A 21193-nucleotide genomic window follows, 5' to 3' on the forward strand; every position below is an offset into this window, starting at 1 on the left:
TATGTGTGTGTGTGTGTGTGTGTGTGTGTGTGTGTGTGTGTGTATGCATGTGTCTCTTTTCTCTGCCTCCACAGCTTCCTCTTTAGTTTTCAGTAGTTTGGATATGATATGCCTAGATGGGAGTGCTTTTGGTCATGTGTTTAGTTTTAGTATTTAACCTCCTGAGTGTTTGACAAATATGTATTGTAGATGCCTAGGTTCCATCACTAGGTTTCATATAGGGGCTAAGAATATAGGGCAGACATGTACTTGTCTCCAAGGAGCTCTATAGAAGGACAGGCAAGAGATGGTGGTGACTCAGTAGGGATGTAGAGCTGAGAACACTGACATTCTGTGTGACTCTATGTTTGTAATTAGGACTTTAAACATGAAAATGGTTTCTTCCATGGGATTGGTCAAATCTTGGTTTAAACATGTTTCCAGGCATACTACATTAGTGATCTGAGAGTTTTTCGCCTACCAATGTGAGACTTGGCAGGGACTAAGCTCCTTAGTTCTCTTCTCCTTGACAGCTGGAAGAGAAGACTGAGAAAAGCTTGGGAGAACCAGGCTCCGCCACTGACAGCAAAGGGGCATTCAGGAAGGAGAGGGAGACGCACCAGAAGCTCCTCGCTGACAGCCACGGCCTGGTCATGGACCTGCGCTGGCAGATCCATCACAGCGAGAAGAACTGGAACCGCGAGAAGGTGGAACTCCTCGACCGCCTGGACAGGGATCGGCAGGAGTGGGAGCGGCAAAGGAAGGAACTCTTGTGGAAAATAGAACAGGTAAGGAAGCTCCCAGACACCAGAGAACAGGGAAGAGAGTGGAGACAGCTAAAGTGACTTGGAAATCCGAGCATGTAGAGGGAACAACAATCAGGCTGCTCAGAGGTCCTTAGTACATTAGGATGTTTCATGGGCTTCCAAAGGGAGAGGAAGAAAAGAAAAAGTAGAATTTTTAGTATTGGAAACCTGGGTTCAGCCATTACACAGATCTCTTCATTGCAAAGTTTGTAGGTAACTTGTGTGTGTGTGTGTGTGTGTGTGTGTGTGTGTGTGTGTGTGTGTATGTGTGTTCCGGGGTGGAAGTAACTTTTTAAAGGAATTTAAAGACTAAACCTGGAACATGAGGTTTTTCTCAGGTCTTATAAAGTGATTTCTGCCAAAAAGCAAATTAACTTTTAAGTTTCCCATTCAAGGTCTGGTCACAGTGACTGCTCCAGCTTAAATGGAATTATTGTCCATTAGTAAAGAAATTGCTGAAGTAATTGGAAGTCAGGCTGTTTGCACCTGCTGTGGACATTACTGAGCTATAATTATGTAGGACCATCGTCAGGGGAGGTAGCTGGTAGCTCATTGTCTTCAGCTAAACAAATGAGTCAGAAACTCAGATGAATTCTGAGAGGGAGAGAGGGAGTTGTTTTTCTACTGCCCAGATCATTATTCTCTGCATTGCGTCAGACTTAGGACAGTTTGTGTAGTTGCAGTTGTGCCTACGTGATGCACAGATTACATTTTTGCATTAAAATGATGAAGGTTTGGAATTCCTCCCTGGCTGGATTTTTACATAGCATACATTTCATTTCAGCTTGTCATACTTACAAATTCATGAGGCCTCAAGGAAATGCATTCATCAATAAGAAACTGAGCTCAGGAAAAATAACCTCATTATTCTATTACAAATACCCATACTGCCTGCATTTATATGAGGTCCTTTTTAAAAAATGTGCTCCATTATCCCCAGACATATGGTACCTGTGTTTTGCAGGTGCAGTAGCAAAGGTTAGCTTCTGCATACTGTATGGGAGTGAGGGAGGAATGAACTGGAAAAAAACTGGAGCCTTTGGCTCAGAAATCCTTGAGGAGAAGGAAGTGCGCTGCAGATAAAAAGGAGCTGAAGTTTCTCTGAGCCTGGATTACTCACAACTGAGTCACCCTACTGATATTTGATATGGTTCATTTAAAAATTCTACCAAAGGAAAGTTGGCCACTTCCTGTTCGGCCTAGAAATGCCAGCACTTGAGGAGAATCTTCTGATTTAAATCCCCTGTGCGCTTGTGCTCTGCCGGGTGCATCAGTTGTTCAGTGGAAATTGTAGGAGCCAAGCGGCATGTGTTCATAAGAATGGTCACAGGTTCACTCTATCCAACTGCAGCTGGCCTGTATCCCAGTAACTCTAGGCACCTTGTTACCAGGGAAGTTCCCTCTGGGCCTTCCCTCCAGGATCTCTCACTGTGTCTGTCCCTCCTGTACCCCAGCAAGGCCATCCCCATCCCTGCCCTTCGGGGTCCCCTTAGCCTGCTAGCCGTGGGCCTGTTGGTCTTATATGGCTTCATTTTGGAAGTGACACCTTGGATATAAATTAAGCAAGTCTTTGGGTTTGTTATTTTTTTACTTTTGGGAATGAGGAATTTCTGGTAAAGGAAAAATTGGCAAGACATTTGATGATACTCAGCTTTCAAATAGTTAATGACTGAGGGATAAGCATTCTCCTCATTACTAGACTATATTTTGGAAAGAGAAAAGGGGATAAGAGCTGAACCCCATGTCCAGATTGTCAATACTGCAACAGTTCTACCAAGCTGACAGCCCCAGAACGTCAGTCCTCAAGGCTGACATCTTTGAGCATAATGGGTTCCGGGCATTCATCTGTTTCTGAAATCTCTGTGTGTGGTGGATCCCACAGGCTTCGTACAATGACTTAACTGCTGTTTTTAGAAGAGGGTTTGTTGCCAGTGAATGGTGCTTCAGATACGCAATTGTGGCTTTCAAAAATAAATCTGGCCTTTCCCCCCAAATATTAGAGATTTTAAAAGAAGATTTTATAAATCTTGATGACCAATCCTGAAAATCAGGTAAAGGCATTCTCTGTGTAAGAGGAAATTGGCTGAAGTGTGAATGTGTGTGTATAGATTTTGTTTATCAGTAACTGGATTGCTCACTCATTTAACTTTTAGCTGCACATTTCACAGATAAACAAGAATGAACATTCCTCATAGTGTGTGCTCTTGATATTTGACTACATGGTGAACCATATAACCTTGACTAGGATAACCTAATACAGATGGTAAAAGAAGGAACACTAAATCCATTTTCCACTTTCAGAACACATGCTTCATACTTGTCGGGTGTCATTGGATTCCTACATAATTATTGTGCCACACGAGGCATTTTACGTGATGAATGACTGTAGGAGTGTGGGTACGGTCATATAACACCTATCATCTATCTTATCACACATCCTGTCTCAAGTCCACACTTGATTGGGTGATAGTTAACTTTTATGGAGTCACACTGCATTTCTCCTTAGAATTGTTAAGTTCCCAATTAACATGCTGATAGTAGCTCTAAAGAGCTAAAGGGAAGTTCATTCTCCTCCCAGTAACCTCCTTAAATCAGTTGCCTCTACATCATGAAAGACCTTTCTTTTAAAATCTGTTCATGCCCGGCTGGTGTGGTTTAGTGGTTGAGTGTCAACGTATGAACCAGGAGCTCATGGTCGATTCCCGGTCAGGACACATGTCCAGGTTGCTGGCTCGATCCCCAGTAGGGGGCATGCAAGAGGCAGCTGATCAATGATTCTTTCTTATCACTGATTGATGTTTCTTTCTCTTTTTTAAATATATTTTTATTGATTTCAGAGAAAAAGGGAGGGGGAGAGATAGAAACATCAATGATGAGAGAGAATCATTGATTGGCTACCTCCTGCACACCCCCTACTGGGGATCGAGCCCACAACCCGGGCATACGCCCCGACCAGGAATCAAATCAGCAACCTCTTGGTTCCTGGGTGGACGCTCAAAGGCTGAGCCATACCGGTGGGGGGAGAAGAAGGTCTTTTAGCAAAATAATGTACCCAAGTTGTACTATGAAAAAATATATATATATATATAGTAGTTGTTGTTACTCCCCACCCAAGGAAATTTTTCCATTAATTTTCTTTCTTTCTTTCTTTCTTTCTTTCTTTCTTTCTTTCTTTCTTTCTTTCTTTCTTTCTTTCTTTCTTTCTTTCTTCCTTTTTTGATAGAGTAGAAGGGAAGGTGAGAGACAGAGACACACATCAATTGGTTGCTTACCACATGCGCCCTGACTGGGGCCTTGGGATTGAGCCTGCGACCAAGATTTATGCCCTTGACTGTAATTGAACCCAGGACCCTTCGTCCAAGGGCCGATTCTCTATCCACTGAACCAAACCCACCAGGGCAATAAAAATATATTAAAATAATAATAAAACCTGTTCACAAAGTGACCATTTTTTTCTTTTGACTGATTCAGCTGAGGTGACACTCTTGAGGGTTTATTGTTTCCTGTATTATTTGAAATGCAAATCTTTAAAACTTTCTATTTGCATTACAAGTTGTTCTGCTGCAGGATTCTAAATACAGTAATTGCAGATGCCTGATTTGAAATGACTCCCCTAGGAAACCCTATCCTTTTAAGGGCCCATTATTGTATTACACCACCCCAGCGGCATCTCAGGGGCAGATACCTCCAGCTAAAACCACTCAGCTTCATTTTTAGGAAACCTAACACCGGCTTCCGTGCTCGTTGCTCCTGGCTGCAGGGTTTATTTTTGAAATTCCACTTTCCTGAGTTAGAACCTGCTTGTTCATAGCTCTCCTCTGTAGTCATTCCTCCCCCTCTTCACACACACCCTCGGTGCACATTTACAGCTTCAAATGTGATTCTCGCATTTTAATTCCTTGCCCAAAATAGCTTGGAGATGATCATGTGTTGAAACTAAATTGCGCTGACATGCATTGGATAAACATAATAGAAAGCTTTCCTTTTTATTTCTCGATTAAAGAAAGCATTTAGCATCTTTTAAGAGAACTGGGAAGAACTTGTTGTAATGTACCCCTCGAATCACAGAAGGACGCCTCAAGAAGTCGAATTAAAGAGTCACAGTTATTGCAATCGGGACTATGAGGGGCCATTCCCCAAATCTCATAGTGATAAGATGGTGGCAAAACCAGACTTATATAGGCAAAGATCACAAAGGTATTGATTACATCTCAAGGTTTGGAATGAGGAACCTGGTTTGCAAAAAAGCAGTTTACAGAAGCAGAACTAAGCATGTTAATTATAGTTTTGGGTCTCCGTGTCACTGAATTGACAGAAACACCTTATCTAGAGCCCTCAGGTCTTGAGACCACTGAGTTGCCAGGAACTCATTATCTAGAGCCATCAAGGTAATTTAGAGTAATTGCGCTTTCCTGGTCTTGGGACCACTGAGTCAACTGGAACGCATTATCTGTGGCCACTAAAACAATTTAGAATAATTGTGCTGTCCTGTTTCCCAGGTACAGAAGAATGTGCTTTCTAAAACCAGTAAGATAACAATCAATGGGCTAGTCATTCAATCGAATGGGATGATTTATACAATTTAGAAAATCAAAATAACCTGTCCATTGTTAAATAAAGCAAATAGGTACCATACTTCAAACTGCCATGGGGAGGAAGGGGTGGAGAGTGGAGGTGGCGGAGCTGAAACCCAGAGTGATGTGTTTGTTCTAACACAACTGTGATCCCGCCTCAGACTCCAACACTGAAGCTGTGGCTGCTCGAATCTTCATATTTCTCACAAAATGAAGATGATACTCGGAGATTTTAGTTCCACCACCTCAAAAATTACTAAAAATAAGTAAAAGTCCTTTATCCCCATTATTTCACATGGCTTTGTTCTTGGCGATACACAGGCCACACGTATAGCTGTTGTGTGGATGAAGGCTGAAATTGGGACACGAAGATAGAGTTTATGAAAGATGCCTTCTTAAAAGAATATATGACTCTAAGGGAGTTTTAGAACTTCCTGGCACCGTCGCAGCACTCAGGGATCGAACGTCCTTCTTCTGCCACCCCCTCAGGACAAACCCAAGTCATTTTTGTCATTCAGATAATTACTTATTCAAAAAAGCAGCCAACCTGTAACATGCTGAGCTCCTCATTCAACAAAGACCCCATTAAGGGTGTGTAGGTGGGAACCCTCCGTGCTCAGCTGTGCTTTCTGTGCGTGTCTGGTGGAGGCAGGGAGGAGAGCTCAGTGCAGAAAGCTCAGGCCAGTGGAGCAGAGGAAAACCGCCCACTAGGGCTTCTCCTGGGGCTTTGAGGAGAGGAGCGAGAGCATCCGCCCTACATGCATTTCCCTGACTGTCCTGTGGTTCCACCCTGGCGCCCTTCCTAGCCGTCCTCCACTTGGTTCTTGCACAGTAAATAGGCAAGGTGATCATTGTGGGCCCAGCCCCCGAGGGCAGGCCTGAGGGAAGTCAGGGGTGGTTTCACCGACAATGGGCTCTCCCCTGTTGTCCCCCTAGACCTGGGAGGGAGGATTTCCATCCCTGTTTACAGATGAGGTGAGAAGAGGTAAGCACCTTAGACCTGAGAGCCAATGGTTCCAACTCAGGTAAGTCTTCCCAACTCCAAGTGGTCCTGTGTGTTCCCACAACTGCTCCTTGAGCTTCCTGTGCCAGACACAAAACGTGTGACTCAAACGTATCGGTCTTGTGTTGTTTGTTTTCAGTCATACCAGAGCTTAATTCCCTTTATAGCTAAGTTTCAATCCTCTCAAGCAAAGTGTAAAGTGCTTTACCATCCAGTGGTTATAACAGTTTGATCTCTCGGATTATGTATAAGACCTGTTCCAGATGGTTTGGAAATAATATGCTGTTATTATTAGGAAAATGCTAGTTAGGAAAACCAAATTCACCTTCAGAAGTTTGCTGATCATTTTCCACTGAGTATACCTTAAGTTCTGAAGGTAATTTAAAAAAAAAAAAAAAAAAACGAGTATACCTTAAGTTCTGAAGGTAATTTTTTTTTTAAAAAAGAGCTCTAAATATGTCATTTAATGTTCAATTTTTAAAAAATAAGTGTATTGTTTCCTGTGAGCATAGTACTCAGAGTTATGTACAATAACAGATTCTTGCCAGAAGGAGTTGGCTTGTATGTGATTAATGCAGATTTTCAGTCCAAACAAAATAGTGATCTTTTTTTTAAAAAAAAGCATTTGTAATGGTGGTGGGTCACGTTTTGAAATCAAGGCCAGAACTTTAAGAACATTTTCTTCTCCTGGTCTTTGAGATGTGAGCTATGGAATTATAGATGGGCTCATCTGTAATCCCAAATTGTGGTGAGACCATGGTCTTAGGAGAGCAACAGACAGAAAAGTGAGGCTAATGTTTTAATTTTTAAACCTTCAAGTTGCAGAAAGAAAACAGTCCCCGGAGAGGTGGAAATTTCCTTTGTGATCAAAAAGAAGGCAACATCCGCCCTTTTGCTCCCCCGGGAAGCCCCCGCGTGCCCCAACCTCTGGGGATGTGGCCCTGCACAGAATCGGACTCGACCCCTTTTGAAGACCGGCCACTCTCCAAGCTGAAGGAATCGGACAGGTGCTCAGCCCGGGAGAACCTCTACTTGGACGCTTTGGAGGATGAGCCACAGGAGCCTCCAGCCCGTGGGCCCCAGAAGGAGTTCAGGAACTGCCTCCCTCAGGTCGGCCTGGGTTTTCGGGTCCAGTTAACCACTGCAGGACCAAGGGGTTGGTGGGCAGCCCTGCCACGTGGCAGGCAGGCTCCAGGGCTTAAAAAATGAAACCTTCACAGCCAAGAGCATTGTTGGGTGGCCCTGACCCCAAATTCCTAGCTTGTGCTGCGGCCAGCTTTTTTTTGCCACTTTGTCTCACGTCTCGTGTCCTGTGTACACGGAAAGGTTTCACAAGTGGGCATGTTCAATGAGACACACAGGAGGGAATAGGTCATTCTTCTGGGGCGTGTAGATCTTCAACTTTATTTCAAATCATAGAAAATTATTAACAGGAAAACAAATTTTAAAGAAAATACCTGACATTTGGGAGTAGCAAATGTCACTGAACAATGACATCCCCTAAAGACCTTATACAAAGGGAAGACACCCAGCACCTAGACACCTTACACAGACTAGACGAGCAAGTAGCCGAGCTGAGCTCTGTGCTGAAATCTCCACGGCACAGCATTAGCGTTTTCCGGTTAAGCCCTTTTGAAAGCTGGGTTTTAAAAATTGATTTTAGGAATCATTACCTGTGAGTCCATTTAACAGTTGCTCTGCCTGCTTTTTAACCTGTCCCAGGTACTTAATGGACTGAGAAGGGTTCAGTCAATAGTGCTGTTGAAATGTGGGGAAATTATACTCAGTCACATGTCAGTGAGGCAGGTGCACCCCCTCCTCCACAACAGATTCCCAGGTGATGTGACATCGCCAGTATGCCACCCTGTCTGATCTGCTGGCAGTCTCACATGGTCCACGCTCTCAGCAGTGAGAAGGCAGCCGGGGTCAGTAGACTGGCCTGGTGCCAGCCCTGCGGGGGCCTGGACCCTTTACTGACCTGCACTGCGGACCGTGCTCGCTGGGGGGAAGCGCACCAGGCTGTTGACCACGCCAACACATAAACTTCCGTCATCAGGGCATGCTAGGCTCCTTGCTCCTTCTTCCAGACCATGTCAGCTCGAAAACACCCAAGTCCACCTGTGTTCGTGTTGTCCTCTGCCAGCACAGCTATCATTCTTCATAAGCAGACGTCACTGTAACTTTGTCTTTGATTCCAAATGGCGAAATTTAAAATTAAAGAAGTACTCACACCTAAGGATGTCAAATCAACTTCAGTTAGGGACATCCATCTTCTAACTCATTCTGTCATCCTCATCTTCTCCCACTTCTCTCTCTTCTCTTTCTCTCTCTCTCTCTCTCTCTCTCTCTCTCTCTCTCTCTCTCTCTCACACACACACACACACACACACACACGAACGCACGCATGCAGACGTATCTGGGTCATTACAAAGCAAGGTTGGAAAGTCATGTGCTCAGGGAAGTCCTCTGAGAAAGCCAGGAGGGCCACTTTCTCCATGACGCTGTTTATACAAAATTCATGGCCAGTTTTGCTTACTCATGTGGGCTCTTCCCTGGACTGCAGAAACTCCAGCCCCTCACCACACTGTGGATTGTGGTTTTATTATCGAACCTTGAAGGGCTGGGGGCAGTAACGCTCCCGACCAACACTGGCTCCATGTGCATTTTCAATGCTGTTGTCCTAGGGCAGGAGAGCAGAACAAATCCCATAGCACCCTGAGAGCGCCTAGCAACCAATATTAACTGATTCGGATGAACTTATTTCTTCTTTACAGGAAGAAGAAAATCACAAGGGAAATCTTCAAAGGTAAGTAAGATCGAGGGAAACAATAGTAGACCACTGAAATAAAATCCTCTTGTCTGGAAATTCCACCTGTCACTGCGGTCTATTACAATACTCTCTTCAAAATGACTTAAAATGAGACTTCTGAATGAGTAGTTGCTTTATTATTATTAATTTAATAAATGTGGTATTTTTTTATTGTTAACAACAAAAAGGCCAGAGACCTGCTGTGTTTGCTTATTAGCTTTAGGGTAAGAACTTTGCCGTTATAGTTGTGTATTGTGTACATTAGGGAATGATTGTGGTAAATAGTTTTTGAAAAGCCCATGGAAACTCCTCTCTTCTAATTTAAAATGTGGAAAAACTCCCTCTTGTTAGGCTAGGAGACATTATAGTATGCCAGTGATTTTCTACGCAACGTGTTTCAGATGCATCCTGGTTTTTGTAGTTATTGTTCTGTTTCACTTCGGATGCTGCTGAGGTTGATGCCTTTCCTTTACCTACCTGGTCTCTGTTCCACATCCATCCATCCAAGCCCTGAAGGCCAGGTCCCCACACCGGTGCCACTGGGTCAACTCTGAGTGGTTCCTCTGTGGGCAGGCGTGGGGGTTAGATGAGCCACACCCAAGGGTGGCTCCAGCCCCCAGCATTCTGAAGCTCAGTGTTAATTCAGCCACTTCCTGACAGGACCCGAGACAAGAAGAGGGAAATCACGCTTGCAGGAAAGCTTAAGACCTAGTAACAAATCGAGGTACACATTTATGTCCAGCACTGGTTATCGCCAGCTTCCTGTTATTCAGAGGGCATTGGACAGTTTGTAGATTATTTCTAATATAGAAATATCACTGACTTTGCCTTCAGTGAGGAATAATAAGATGGAAAGCCTAACGGTGGCATTTGTCGCCTAGACCCTTACCCCACGGTGACCACCACAAGAGCATGTACCCCGGGTGAGGGCAGAGCCACCGGGAGCTTTGCTGGCTCTGTGGGCCAGTCCAGGTGGTACACAGACCCCAATTCTGGCCATCATTAATCAATCCTAGAGTGGAGAGGCCCATGGACTTCATGTGAGGCCCCTCAGCAGGGCCTGGGCTGGGCATAGAAAGTCACGTATGTATTCAAGCCTCAGTTTGGAGGTAGGTGGGTATTGGTGTCCTATGGGGAAGTGGTCTAGTTGCAGAGACCGTGAGTGTGCAGACACCTCACCTCCCTGGCACCCATCCAGAGGGATCCCAGGCCCGAGGGTCCAGGGCCTGCGCCGACAGGCATGGCCAGCCCAGGCTTCCTTCCTGGCCACTACTTCTTTGCCCTGGGAGAGCTGACAAGCTGCCTGAATGCTCCAGCATCCCCCGACCTAGCATGTCAGATCTCCAGCACCTGGCCTACAGGGGAAGTCAGTAAATTCCTGTCAAGTAGAAATGTATTGAATGAAAGTGCTAATATATTGAGGAATCTACAGCTAAAACCACATCTGTCAGGCAGGAACTTACCCCAAACTGGCTGCTGCTTTAGCTCACCTGTCTTCACCTTCCATTGTGTGCATGTGGAGTGTCTTCTTCGTGTCCAGAAATACAGGAGGAGCAGGAACAAAGAGAAGGCCTGACTGTAAAGCAGGGAGCAGAGAGGGGAGAGGAGAGCCGAGCCCCGTTGGTGGATTTGGGCAGGGCCAGGTGGAAATTTCGTTTGAAAAAGTATTTGGAAATGTATTTGTTGGCCTAGTTCCATCTTGCACTTTCCTGTCTTCTACATCTTCCACTTGGCCTTTGGAGATGGTTAGTACTTCAAGTCAATAGAGGATGAGGCCAATGGGTGAAAAAGACTTCAGATGATAGTTGTTTTGTTGTGGTAGCTCCCCCACCCCTACCCCATACCATTAGCTGGTTCTGGATCGGGACTATGGCGGTCCGTGTCTGTAGCATGAGCACCTGCCATAATGCTCGGCACTCGGGAAGCTCCCATTACAGTGGGGACGGAAGGCTCTGGTCAGTAGACGGAGATGCCAGGCCACCGCCAGGTGTCCCTTCCTCCTGTGGGGCACCGTCGGCTGAAGTGAAGCATCCAAGGTGGCTTGGAGCTTAGCTATGCCTGCCTGAGAGCCCCACCTTCCACTCGTTCCCAGTGTTTGCGGGTTGGCTGTGTTGCATTCTGACCCAGACACAGGTCCTGGAACAATTCCAGAGCCATAAAAAGCCCATTGAACATCCACAGGGTCAGCTCAGGGGTGGAGAACATCAAGCAGCTGGAAAGCCTTCTCATAGTTACGGTAGCGACTGGCACGACACAGGCACGTGCCGTGCAGGTTGGCAGGCACCCGGGCTGGCGGGCAGCTGACACTGTCTCCTCTCCCACTCCTTCTCCCAGGGCGGTGTCCGTGTCCTCCATGTCTGAGTTCCAGCGCCTGATGGACGTCTCTCCCTTCCTGCCAGAGAAAGGCCTGCCCGCGGCCAGTAGCAAAGAGGACATCACTCCCCCCCTGTCCCCTGATGATCTGAAGTATATCGAGGAGTTCAACAGCAAGAGCTGGGACGAGAGGCCTCCAGACCCCTGGGCAGGCAGGACCGAGGCGGGGCGGGCTGGGGGTGAGGCCAGTGTGGAGCCTTTCCCTGACTCATCCTGGTACCTCACCACAAGCGTCACCATGACCACGGACACCATGACCAGCCCCGAGCACTGCCAGAAGCAGCCCCTGCGGAGCCATGTCCGCACCGAGCCTTCCGGGGTGCGGGTGCTGCACAGCCCGCCTGCCGTCCGCAGGATGGACAGCATCGTGGTGGCCGGTGGTGAGAGCTCGGGCCACCCGGAGCCCGAGGGCCCGTTTGCTACAAGCAGAGCCCGAGGGGGCCCAGGAGACGCTAAGGGGGGCCCCTCAGAACACATGCTTAGCAGGTGGCCTTGTGCCCCTCCCAGGCAACCCCGAGACTATGGGGAGGGAGGCCTGCGCCCCCTGGATGGCACCCTCTGCCCCTCCCTGGGCTTCGCCTCCCCGCTGCACAGCCTGGGGATATCCAAGAACATGAGTGACGACATGAAGGAGGTGGCCTTCTCTGTCAGGAATGCCATCTGCTCTAGTTCCCCCGAGCCCCTGGTCAAGGACATGGCCTGCCAGACCAATGGGTCCCAGACCACTGGGACGCAGACCGTGCAGACCATCAGCGTCGGCCTGCAGACCGAAGCCCTGCGCGGCAGCGCCGTCACCAGCAGCCCCCACAAGTGTCTCACACCAAAGGCAGGGGGGGGTGCCACGCCCGCATCATCTCCATCCCGTGGCCTTAGGAGCAGGCAGGTGGCCCCCGCCATCGAGAAGGTGCAGGCCAAGTTCGAACGGACATGCTGCTCCCCCAAGTATGGGTCTCCCAAGCTGCAGAGGAAGCCCCTCCCCAAAGCTGACCAGCCAAATAACAGGATCTCGCCAGGGCTGGCCCAGAAGGGGTGCAGTGAGTCGGCCTGGGCCCGCTCCACCACCACACGGGAGAGCCCTGTGCACACCGCCATCAACGATGGCCTCTCCAGTCTCTTCAACATCATTGACCACAGCCCCGTGGTGCAGGACCCCTTCCAGAAGGGGATGCGGGCTGGGGGTCGGTCTCGCTCAGCAGAACCGCAGCCGGAGCTGGGCCCAGGCCAGGACACCAGCCCCAGTTCCCGGGGACGGTCACCCAGCCCCATCGGGGTTGGCTCAGAGACCTGTAGGGAGGAAGGGGGAGAGGGCACGCCTGTGAGGCAGGACTTATCCGCTCCCCCTGGCTACACGTTCACCGAGAGTGTAGCCCGGATCCTCCATAAGAAGCTACTGGAGCACGCCTTAAAGGAGGAGAGGAGGCAGGCGCCCCAGGGCCTCCCAAGTCTTAACAGTGACAGCCTCGTGGGAGAGACAGTCAAAGCCGAACCAGGGTCCATCGAGGTAATGAAAGCTCAGTAGTCCACACCCTCACCCTACCAGCTCTTCCACTCAAATGGTGGGAAAACAAGTTTGAACCTGGGATTGTATTAGGTCATTTGATTTTAAGAATCCTGGCCCATAATAGGTTCTTGTGAGCTGGGGGGATACCTGGTTTATGGGAGAATGGAATAGGCAGAAACACGAACTCTGAGCTACTTTTTAAAAGTGATTCAGGTTCTCTTCTCTGGTCTAAGTGATGGCTGCTCATTTGTTTATCTGGGCGTTTCACTTGGGGTCATAATGTGCCATCTTTGGGGGTAAATTGGTGTCCTAGGAATGTCTGTGTGTAAAGTATGGGAGTCATGTCAGGGCTTTCTGCATGCTCCAGGTCTTCCTATGTGACAGCATGAGAGGTGTGCTGGGGAGGGTTTGAGAGTGTGGATTCTAGAACTTCTCCCAAGGAGCTACAGCAGCTGGACTCAAGTGTGGGCTTCAGTGCAAAGCTGTAGCCTTCCATCTCACACATTACTCTCTGTGTCCATGAAGCCCCCCAGTAATAACCCAGGCGAGGCAACACACACAATCAAAACCCTACCTTCATGCAGTGCGATTATCCTCTGACACATCACCTATTATCACATTATCATTATACTAGAGGCCCGGTGCATGAAATTCATGCACAGGGGGATTGGGGAGAGTGTCCCTTAGCCCAGCCTTCACCCTCTCCAATCTGGGACCCCTCAGGGGATGTCGGGCCTAAACCGGCAGTCAGACATCCCTCTCACAATCCAGGACTGCTGGCTCCCAACCGTTTGCCTGCCTGTCTGCCTGATTGCCCCTAACTGCTTCTGCCTGCCAGCCTGATCACCCCCTAACCACTCCCCTGCCAGCCAGATCGACGCCTAACTGCTCCCCTACTAGCCCGATTGCCCCCAACTGCCCTCTCCTGCCAGCCTGGTCACCCCCAACTGCCCTCCCCTGCCAGCCTGGTCACCCCTAACTGCCCTCCCCTGCAGGCCATCTTTGACCACATGGGGGCAGCCATCTTTGCAAGGACGTGACGGTCAATTTGCATGTTACCTCTTTATTATATAGGACGAATACACATACTATCACATTGTCATGTAATTATTATTATGTCCCTGTTAACAATATCCTCAAATCAGTCAACCTTGAATTCTGTTCTGATGCCTATCCACACGTGGTATACTCGTCCCACACCACCTTAAAAAGCAATCCCCATTCCCACTTCCAGAATGAGCAAAATAAAACCAAGCCCAATGACAATGCTGGGGGTGACAGAAGTGGTGATGCCTGCCTCCCATTGTTGACGACACTCGGTCAGTCACTGTTCGGGAGTGATCCATGTGTAGACTTGAGTGTGAGCCCTGACCCACCAGTAGCCCACATGGACACACTCCACCCCACTGGGATCCAGACACCCACCCACAGGCATTCTCCAGGCCGGGCAGCCCAGTGGATGGGGAGGGTCGGCAGGAAGAAGAGAAACTCGCTCCTTGAGCCACCTGCTTCTTTCCCACCCGCCATGGCCCAGGCCTCATGAGTAAGAAGAAACGTGTATTTCTGTGTTCTGCCCCACATTTCACAGGGAAACAATGATGGTCAGTTTCCCAGTCTCATCCATCAAGTGGTATTTAACTCAGAATATAGAGTTTAAATCTCAAATGGGTTAAACCATGCCAGTGACCTACTGAAGTGGCAATGCCATATGGTTCAGCCTGACCTTGACAGTCCATGGCCCACATGTTCCGAAAATGCAAGTCTTTGTGATATGGTGGTGTGCGGGCTCTGAGAAGAACACATACCGTGGCTGAGTGTTCTCAGATGGTGTCACCCCATCCTTCGGGGCCCTCAGGTAAGTGGCGCACTGCTGCGGAGGGTTTGTGTGAATGCCTGCCTCCTCAGGGCCCGGAAGGCATCAGCTGAAATCGGGGCTTTGTCCCAAAGCATTAACTGGCTGTGTCTGGAATGTCCATTTATATTTGAAACTAAATAGAAATTAATTTTTAGGAACCAAAAAAATTCTTTGAGTTAAAAAGCAATCTATGATAATATGAAGAATGGTTTAATGACTGAATCACAGTTCTCAGGTGTGAAAATGGTTTTACCGGTACAAAGCTATGCCCAGCCCTTTGGCTCTCTTTCAAGACTTCCTTCTCACTAGGTGTGCTCACCGCCTCAGAGATGACCGGCCATTTGATGGGAGCACAGCAGAGTTTCGGGGTCAGAGCCTGACTGGAGCACTCCCCGGCACCATTTCAGTGTCCTGGACTCTTTTTTTGTTGTTGCAGTTTTACTTGTTCTAGATTCCAGTGGAATTACTTCTCATCTGAATTGACTACTATATATTAGACCCAATGGAGAGCCCTTCTTGTCACTCCATAAATTTTGTGGTAGTTCTGGGTTTTCATTTCAAAATCTCCAGTGATTCTGCGTTGCCATCCTGCTGTGCGTGGCCTGCCGGGACTCTCCCGGGGTGGTCACAGCGAAACGGGGACGCAGGGGTCCTGTCTGGGACCCGCACAGCAGGACCTCCCACTCTCACCCACACCCTGCTTACTCTTTTCTCTTGAAGCCCTAACACCCATGCCGCGATGCAGAAGCTGTGAGGAGGAGTTCTGGCGTGAAGAGAATGGAAATAATCTGGAAATGCAGTTCTATTCTTCACTCCCATAACTAAGTGTAAAATGGGAGCAGAGAGTTTTAGTGTGAGCAGCGGTCGCTGCATCCTCCTTTCAAATACAAGAGTCTATGCCTCCTTTCAAATACAAGAGTCATGCGACTTCCATTTCTCTGTGCCAAAGGATGGTTGAAATGTTAAGCCAAAGGGCAACTCAGGGAAGGATAGAAATCAGGAGGGAGAGGCCTGTGGCTGTTCCACAGGGAGGCCGTCCCTCCCTTCGGACACGGCCGAGGAGAGGTCTGTGTGCCCAGGAATGCCATGCCACTTTGGGGGACCTCCTGCTTCTCCTGGTAGCTGTCCCTGGAGCTGGCACCTGGCTTGTTGATGTAAAACCTTTACTGTTCTTCTTTTTTTTTAAATACTTTTCAACCTACTTGCTTTTCTTTTCTTTCTCTGTCTGTTCTGTCCAGAACCAAACTGTCTTACTAACTGCCCCCTGGGGACTCTAGCCCTGCCTGCCTCACGCCGTAAGTGCTTTCGTCCTTCTTCCCAAACTGTCTGGAGGGGGCATTGGTGTAACTCGGGGTTGGCGCCAGACACTAAGAAACAGGTGGAATCATCCCAGGTGGATCTGCTTCGTAGAGGCAGCCGCCCCACTGGCTCTGGGTCCGTCTGCAGGGACAGACTGATGGCCTGTACAATCCCTTTTGCCGAGGGTTGACTGCTTGGTGCAAAGAAAGGCTCCCCGGTTATAGAGACCCCGCCTAGGTTTCTGCTCCCTGTGCAGTTTGCAGCCAGTATGCTTTCGGAGAGGGGACTGTCTCTGACAGAGTTCTAGCCTGTGGGGATCTGCTGGACCTGCTACCGGTATTTGGTGGCACATATATCAGGTGCAACCATAATGCAATGAGGCTTCTTTTGCAACAACCGCACCAGAAGGAATAAAAGCAAATACATCTTGTCCTTCCAGGTGATCACCGTAGGTGACCTAGTAAGTGCTCAATAAGTATTTGTTGATTGAATAAACAGCAAAGTCACCCCTGCTCTAAAAAGTATTCTCAGAATTGACTCCAGAGCCCAAGTCGAGGCACATGAGAAAACAGGAGCCTTGTGTGTCATCAAGGACATAATTAGCTCATTCACTGATCTCACGCCGAAGCGCTCAGGGCCAAAGTACAGTTGTTTCTCCAAGACTAAAGTGCTCCAAGCGCCAGAGGCCCACAGAGCCCATGGCAAGGCCTGTCGGGAAAGGACAGCGTGGTGTGCTTATGTGTGCTGGTATGGCCACCCGCCATTGCTTCCTGTGGGAGCCCCCAAACAGGTGCTGGTGAAGAGGTGGCACAATACGATTGGAAAGTGCATCCTCGTCCCTCATCGGCCAGGTGGGAACTGGCTGCAGTGTGTCCAATAACCCTCTAGCAGCAGCCCCACCAGCACACATACTTGCACACAACACACTCATACTAGCACAAGCACACACAACCCTTACAACACCAGGAGCAGTGACACCAGAAGACACAAGACAGTTGCAGATTTCCCGAACCATGCGCCCCCTCATGCCCTGGGCTGAGGTGAGGTAAGGACACAGCTCACTCCCACGTAAGTTCGCATTCCAGCTATCTCAGGGCCCACAGTGTTTTCACAGGCAGGCACCTCAGGTTGTCATGGTTCTCATTAGCATACGTGCTTTGCTGACTGGGGCCTCCCCATTGTCATAGAAAGTGCCAACCACAGAAGAGGCAGGGACCGGCAAGAAGCAGTCTCCATGTTAGTGCTCCTTCTCTGTGGGCCCCACGGGGAGGCAGCCTCCTCACTCCATCACTCCCCTGTCCGCCTTCCATCTTCTTCCTTGTCACCTGGTTTTCGTCACATCGTCCTTCAACACAGCCGCTGACTCTTCCCTGTGTCGCTCGCCTGCGCTGCTGACTACCTCTTCCTCATTCTGACCTCTGCAGTTGCTTGTCACCTCTCTTTAAATCCTCTGACTTACCTCCTGGCTGGCTCGGAGGGTCTTTGCTCTGTGTCATCGGCATTGCAGTGGTTTACCATCTCAGCTTTCTGTTGTCTGAGGGTCATTTGGGCAGATGGGTCCCACCCTGTAGAACTCCCCATTTCCTCCTGCCACAGCTTTGCACATGTCTCTGTGCCAGCAAATTCCCAGTGTGGTGTCCTTGTTTCCTGTCGTGGAGACCAAGCCCTGAGAAGAAGTATTCCAGGTGATGTGCACCATGGTGGAGGGTGTCTGGCATTAACTGTTCTCAGAAGGTGTGGGATGCCCGCAACACAACAGCACGAGCACACTCTGACTCCCCTTTCTTCCAATGCTGCTGCGAGGAGGAGTCATTAAAGAAAACTAGACCTAAATTAAAATTTCTGCCAGCAGCATTTTTTCATGTTGTGGGAGTGTGTTTCACCGACTGCCAGTCAATTTGGGATAAACAGTAGCAGAGCTTGTTTTGAGGTGAGTCTCATTCCTAATACAGCTGATGAAATCAAGAGAGGCTGTCCTCTTAGGACCGTCATTGTCACTAAGTAGATCACTCAGGAGGACCAGAGTGATGGGATCAGCTGGATCAGACCGACCACGTGGCCGGGGTAGAGCACATGTGGCCTGTGGCTTTCCCACCCTCCATAGGTGCCAGCCCAGTTCTGATGGTGCTCTGTAAACACACCCATCTCAACAGAGTGATGGGATCAGCTGGATCAGATCGACCACGTGGCCGGGGTAGACCACATGTGGCCTGTGGCTTTCCCGCCCTCCATAGGTGCCAGACCAGTTCTGATGGTGCTCTGTAAACACACCCATCTCAAGGCTTTGCCATGTTTTATCCTCACTCGATGTCTTCCCATTACTGTCATCACTGATCATTCCTGTTGAGGTCTTTCCTTACCATTTTAAGTCATTCTCCATGAGCAAAATATAAGTTAGCATGCAGACGTTGCCCTCGCTCTGTTGCATTGAGTCTGTCGAGAAGTGTATTTGGGGGAAATCCCTCCCACCCCCGGAGGCACTGTCTGTCTGAGTAACCCTGTCTTTCTCTTTCTGGCTTTGAAGGAACTACCTTGTTCTGCACTAGCTCCATCCCTAGAATCCTGCTTCTCCAGGCCCGAGAGACCAGCAAACCGCCGCCCTCCATCCCGCTGGGCCCCACATTCCCCCACTGCCTCTACGGCTCCATCGCTCGGAGACCCGACCTCCTTGGAGGAGTTCGGGGAGGAGGAGCCGCCCGGGGAGAAGCTGCACCAGTGACGGATGCAAGTTTGCATGGATTATCACAGAATAATTCACTGTAATTTGCATAACCACACCATCATCATCCACCAAACTCTGCCCAAAAGGAGAGATCTCGTTTTCCCAAGGTCAAAGAACGTGTTTAAAAAAACACACAGCTGCTGAATGTTCAACCTCTGACCTGAGATGTTTCTAGAACGAAACAGTAAATGTGCCTGTAATAACTTAATTTTTTTCATAGCTCAGAAAACTATTTTTGTCTCCATCTTTTTTACACACAGTATATTAAAAAAGGGTACATAAGATATAAATAAATTTTAAAAACTAAACGTTTTAAAGATGTACATTTTACGAGATCCTGAACACCCTCGCTCTAAGACTGACTGCCTCTCTGTTAAATTTGCACTGTTACATTTTTGGTTTGCTTTATTTCCACGTTGAATTAGAGTGTTTTAAGTTAATTTTCTTTTCTCGGTGTTTTTGATTTTTAAGAATTTTTGAAAACTTCAGACCGTCTGATAAAATGAACTTTTTGTAGTGAAAAAGTCAGGAAGCCAATAGTCAAGACAGATGCCCTATATGCTGGAGGGAACCCATGTCAGCGTTTAGGAAAAGGGCACCGAGTCCTCAGCGGGGCTCACCAAATTCTTTGTATAATCCACATATTCTATCGACTTGCACGTCTTCGGGTCCGAGGCGCCGGGGTGCATGTACATACTGCTGCTGTGGGCTCGCCATCGCCCGAGTGAGTCGTCCCGTTGTGCACATTGTGAGTTCCCTCGTACTGTACTTTTGTCGTCTTCTTGCATCGATGATACAACATCTGTGGCTTTTTTAAATTATTGTTAAAAGATGAACTGACAATACGCAGTGTTTACTCAAAATTTTCTGTTTACGGGAAAAATATTACACATGAGGATACTGGATTGGAACAAAGGACGGTGGCTCGGAGTCTGTACAAGACAATGATGAAGTAGAAATAAAGCCTTGACATGATGGCAGCCTGTTGCAGACCTGGTGTCTCACACACCCTCCATCTCTCCTCAGGGCTCAAGAGGAGAGATGTCATAAACAGGGGATCGGGGACAGGGGAGCTCATGGGAAAAGGCAACCGCTGCTAAAGAGGCGTCTATTGGAATACGCTGAGTGCGTGGTGGTGTAGTTTCACCGGATTGTAAGAGCCTCCTGAAGTAGATAAAAAGGCAACTTCATTCTTGTTGAAAAAGCCAAAAGGGGTGGATGTGGGGTTGGGGGGTGGTGAGGACACTGGCTACCCACAAGTCAGAATGTGCCAGCCTCTGTCCCTCTCCCCTCATTGGGAAAGCAGGCGTGGCCAGTGACTCCTGAACAGACGTTTCCAACCTGGTGCTGAGATGGATTTGAGAGAGTAGAAGTCTATAAAAGCGACATGCTGCCCAGAACACACGAAGGACTATTTTAGGCTAGATCTTCTGGCTTTAATGTTTCATGAACGCAACAATTCTCTTCTTATCCACACAGGCTCCTAGAATAAGTTCTATTCTTAGCATTAGCACAGTTCCATCATTAAATATTTTCAAAAAAATGGAAAGCACTACTGATACAGATGTAGACTCTGTGGAACCTTGGTGCACTGACTGTTGGTGGGGATGTAGAATGGTGCAGCTGCTCTGGGGATGTAGACTCCTTGGAACCTTGGTGCACTGTTGGTGGGGATGTAGAATGGTGCAGCTGCTCTGGAAAACAGTGGGATGGTTTCTTAAAAAGTTAAACAGTATTTTCATATGATCCAGCAATTCCATTTCTGGGCTATAGGCCCAGAGGAATTAAAAGCTAGGACTTGAACACATATTTGTACACCCATGTTCATAGAAGCATTGTTTACAACAGAGTGGAATCAACCCCCGTGTCCATTGATGGATGAATGGATAAATAAAATGTGGTCTACACATACAGTGGAATATTATTCAGCCTTAGAAAGAAAGGAGAGTCTAACTCATACTACAACATGGGTGAACCTTGAGAACATTATGCTATGTAAAATAGGCCATTCACAAAAATAACAAATATTGTAAGATTCCACTTATACAGGGTGAGGCAAAAATAGGTTTACAGTTAGTCAATAATACAGTAATTCATAAATAATATAATAAATGTTTTGCTTACTCAACTATAAGCCTACTTTTGGCCCGTGGTGTGGAACCTAGAATAGTCAAATTCATAGATTTTAAAAAAGCGAAATTATGGTGACCATGAGGTGGGAAGAGGGAAGAATGGAAGTTGGTGTTTAATGGGTATAGATTTCTGTTTAGGA

The 21193-nt window shown here is 48.0% G+C and overlaps 1 protein-coding gene and 1 long non-coding RNA gene across 3 annotated transcripts in view; one reads left to right on the forward strand and one right to left on the reverse strand.

Moving 5' to 3' along the window:
• MTCL1 (microtubule crosslinking factor 1) overlaps window positions 1-19901 on the forward strand; it is a 115573-nt gene extending 95672 nt beyond the window's left edge. The window contains exons 10-15 of one of the 2 annotated variants that reach the window (XM_005866889.2): window positions 513-767; window positions 7182-7472; window positions 9137-9168; window positions 11506-13045; window positions 16139-16195; window positions 18724-18812. In XM_005866889.2, the coding sequence (XP_005866951.1) occupies window positions 513-767; window positions 7182-7472; window positions 9137-9168; window positions 11506-13045; window positions 16139-16177 (2157 nt within the window). In that variant the 3' untranslated portion in view covers window positions 16178-16195; window positions 18724-18812. Of the gene's footprint in view, window positions 1-512; window positions 768-7181; window positions 7473-9136; window positions 9169-11505; window positions 13046-16138; window positions 16196-18723 lie in introns of both variants that reach the window. The other variant, XM_005866887.2, reaches the window with a different exon arrangement.
• On the reverse strand, window positions 19396-20897 carry LOC106726217. Its single transcript, XR_001362243.1, has 2 exons — window positions 20574-20897; window positions 19396-20503 (listed from the first exon to the last, which is right to left on the reverse strand). It is a non-coding gene; the product is annotated as an uncharacterized LOC106726217 (long non-coding RNA).
• Window positions 20898-21193: the final 296 nt, after the last annotated feature.

The sequence above is a fragment of the Myotis brandtii genome, unplaced genomic scaffold (assembly GCF_000412655.1).
Source record: "Myotis brandtii unplaced genomic scaffold, ASM41265v1 scaffold240, whole genome shotgun sequence".
Classification (NCBI taxonomy): Eukaryota; Metazoa; Chordata; class Mammalia; order Chiroptera; family Vespertilionidae; genus Myotis; species Myotis brandtii.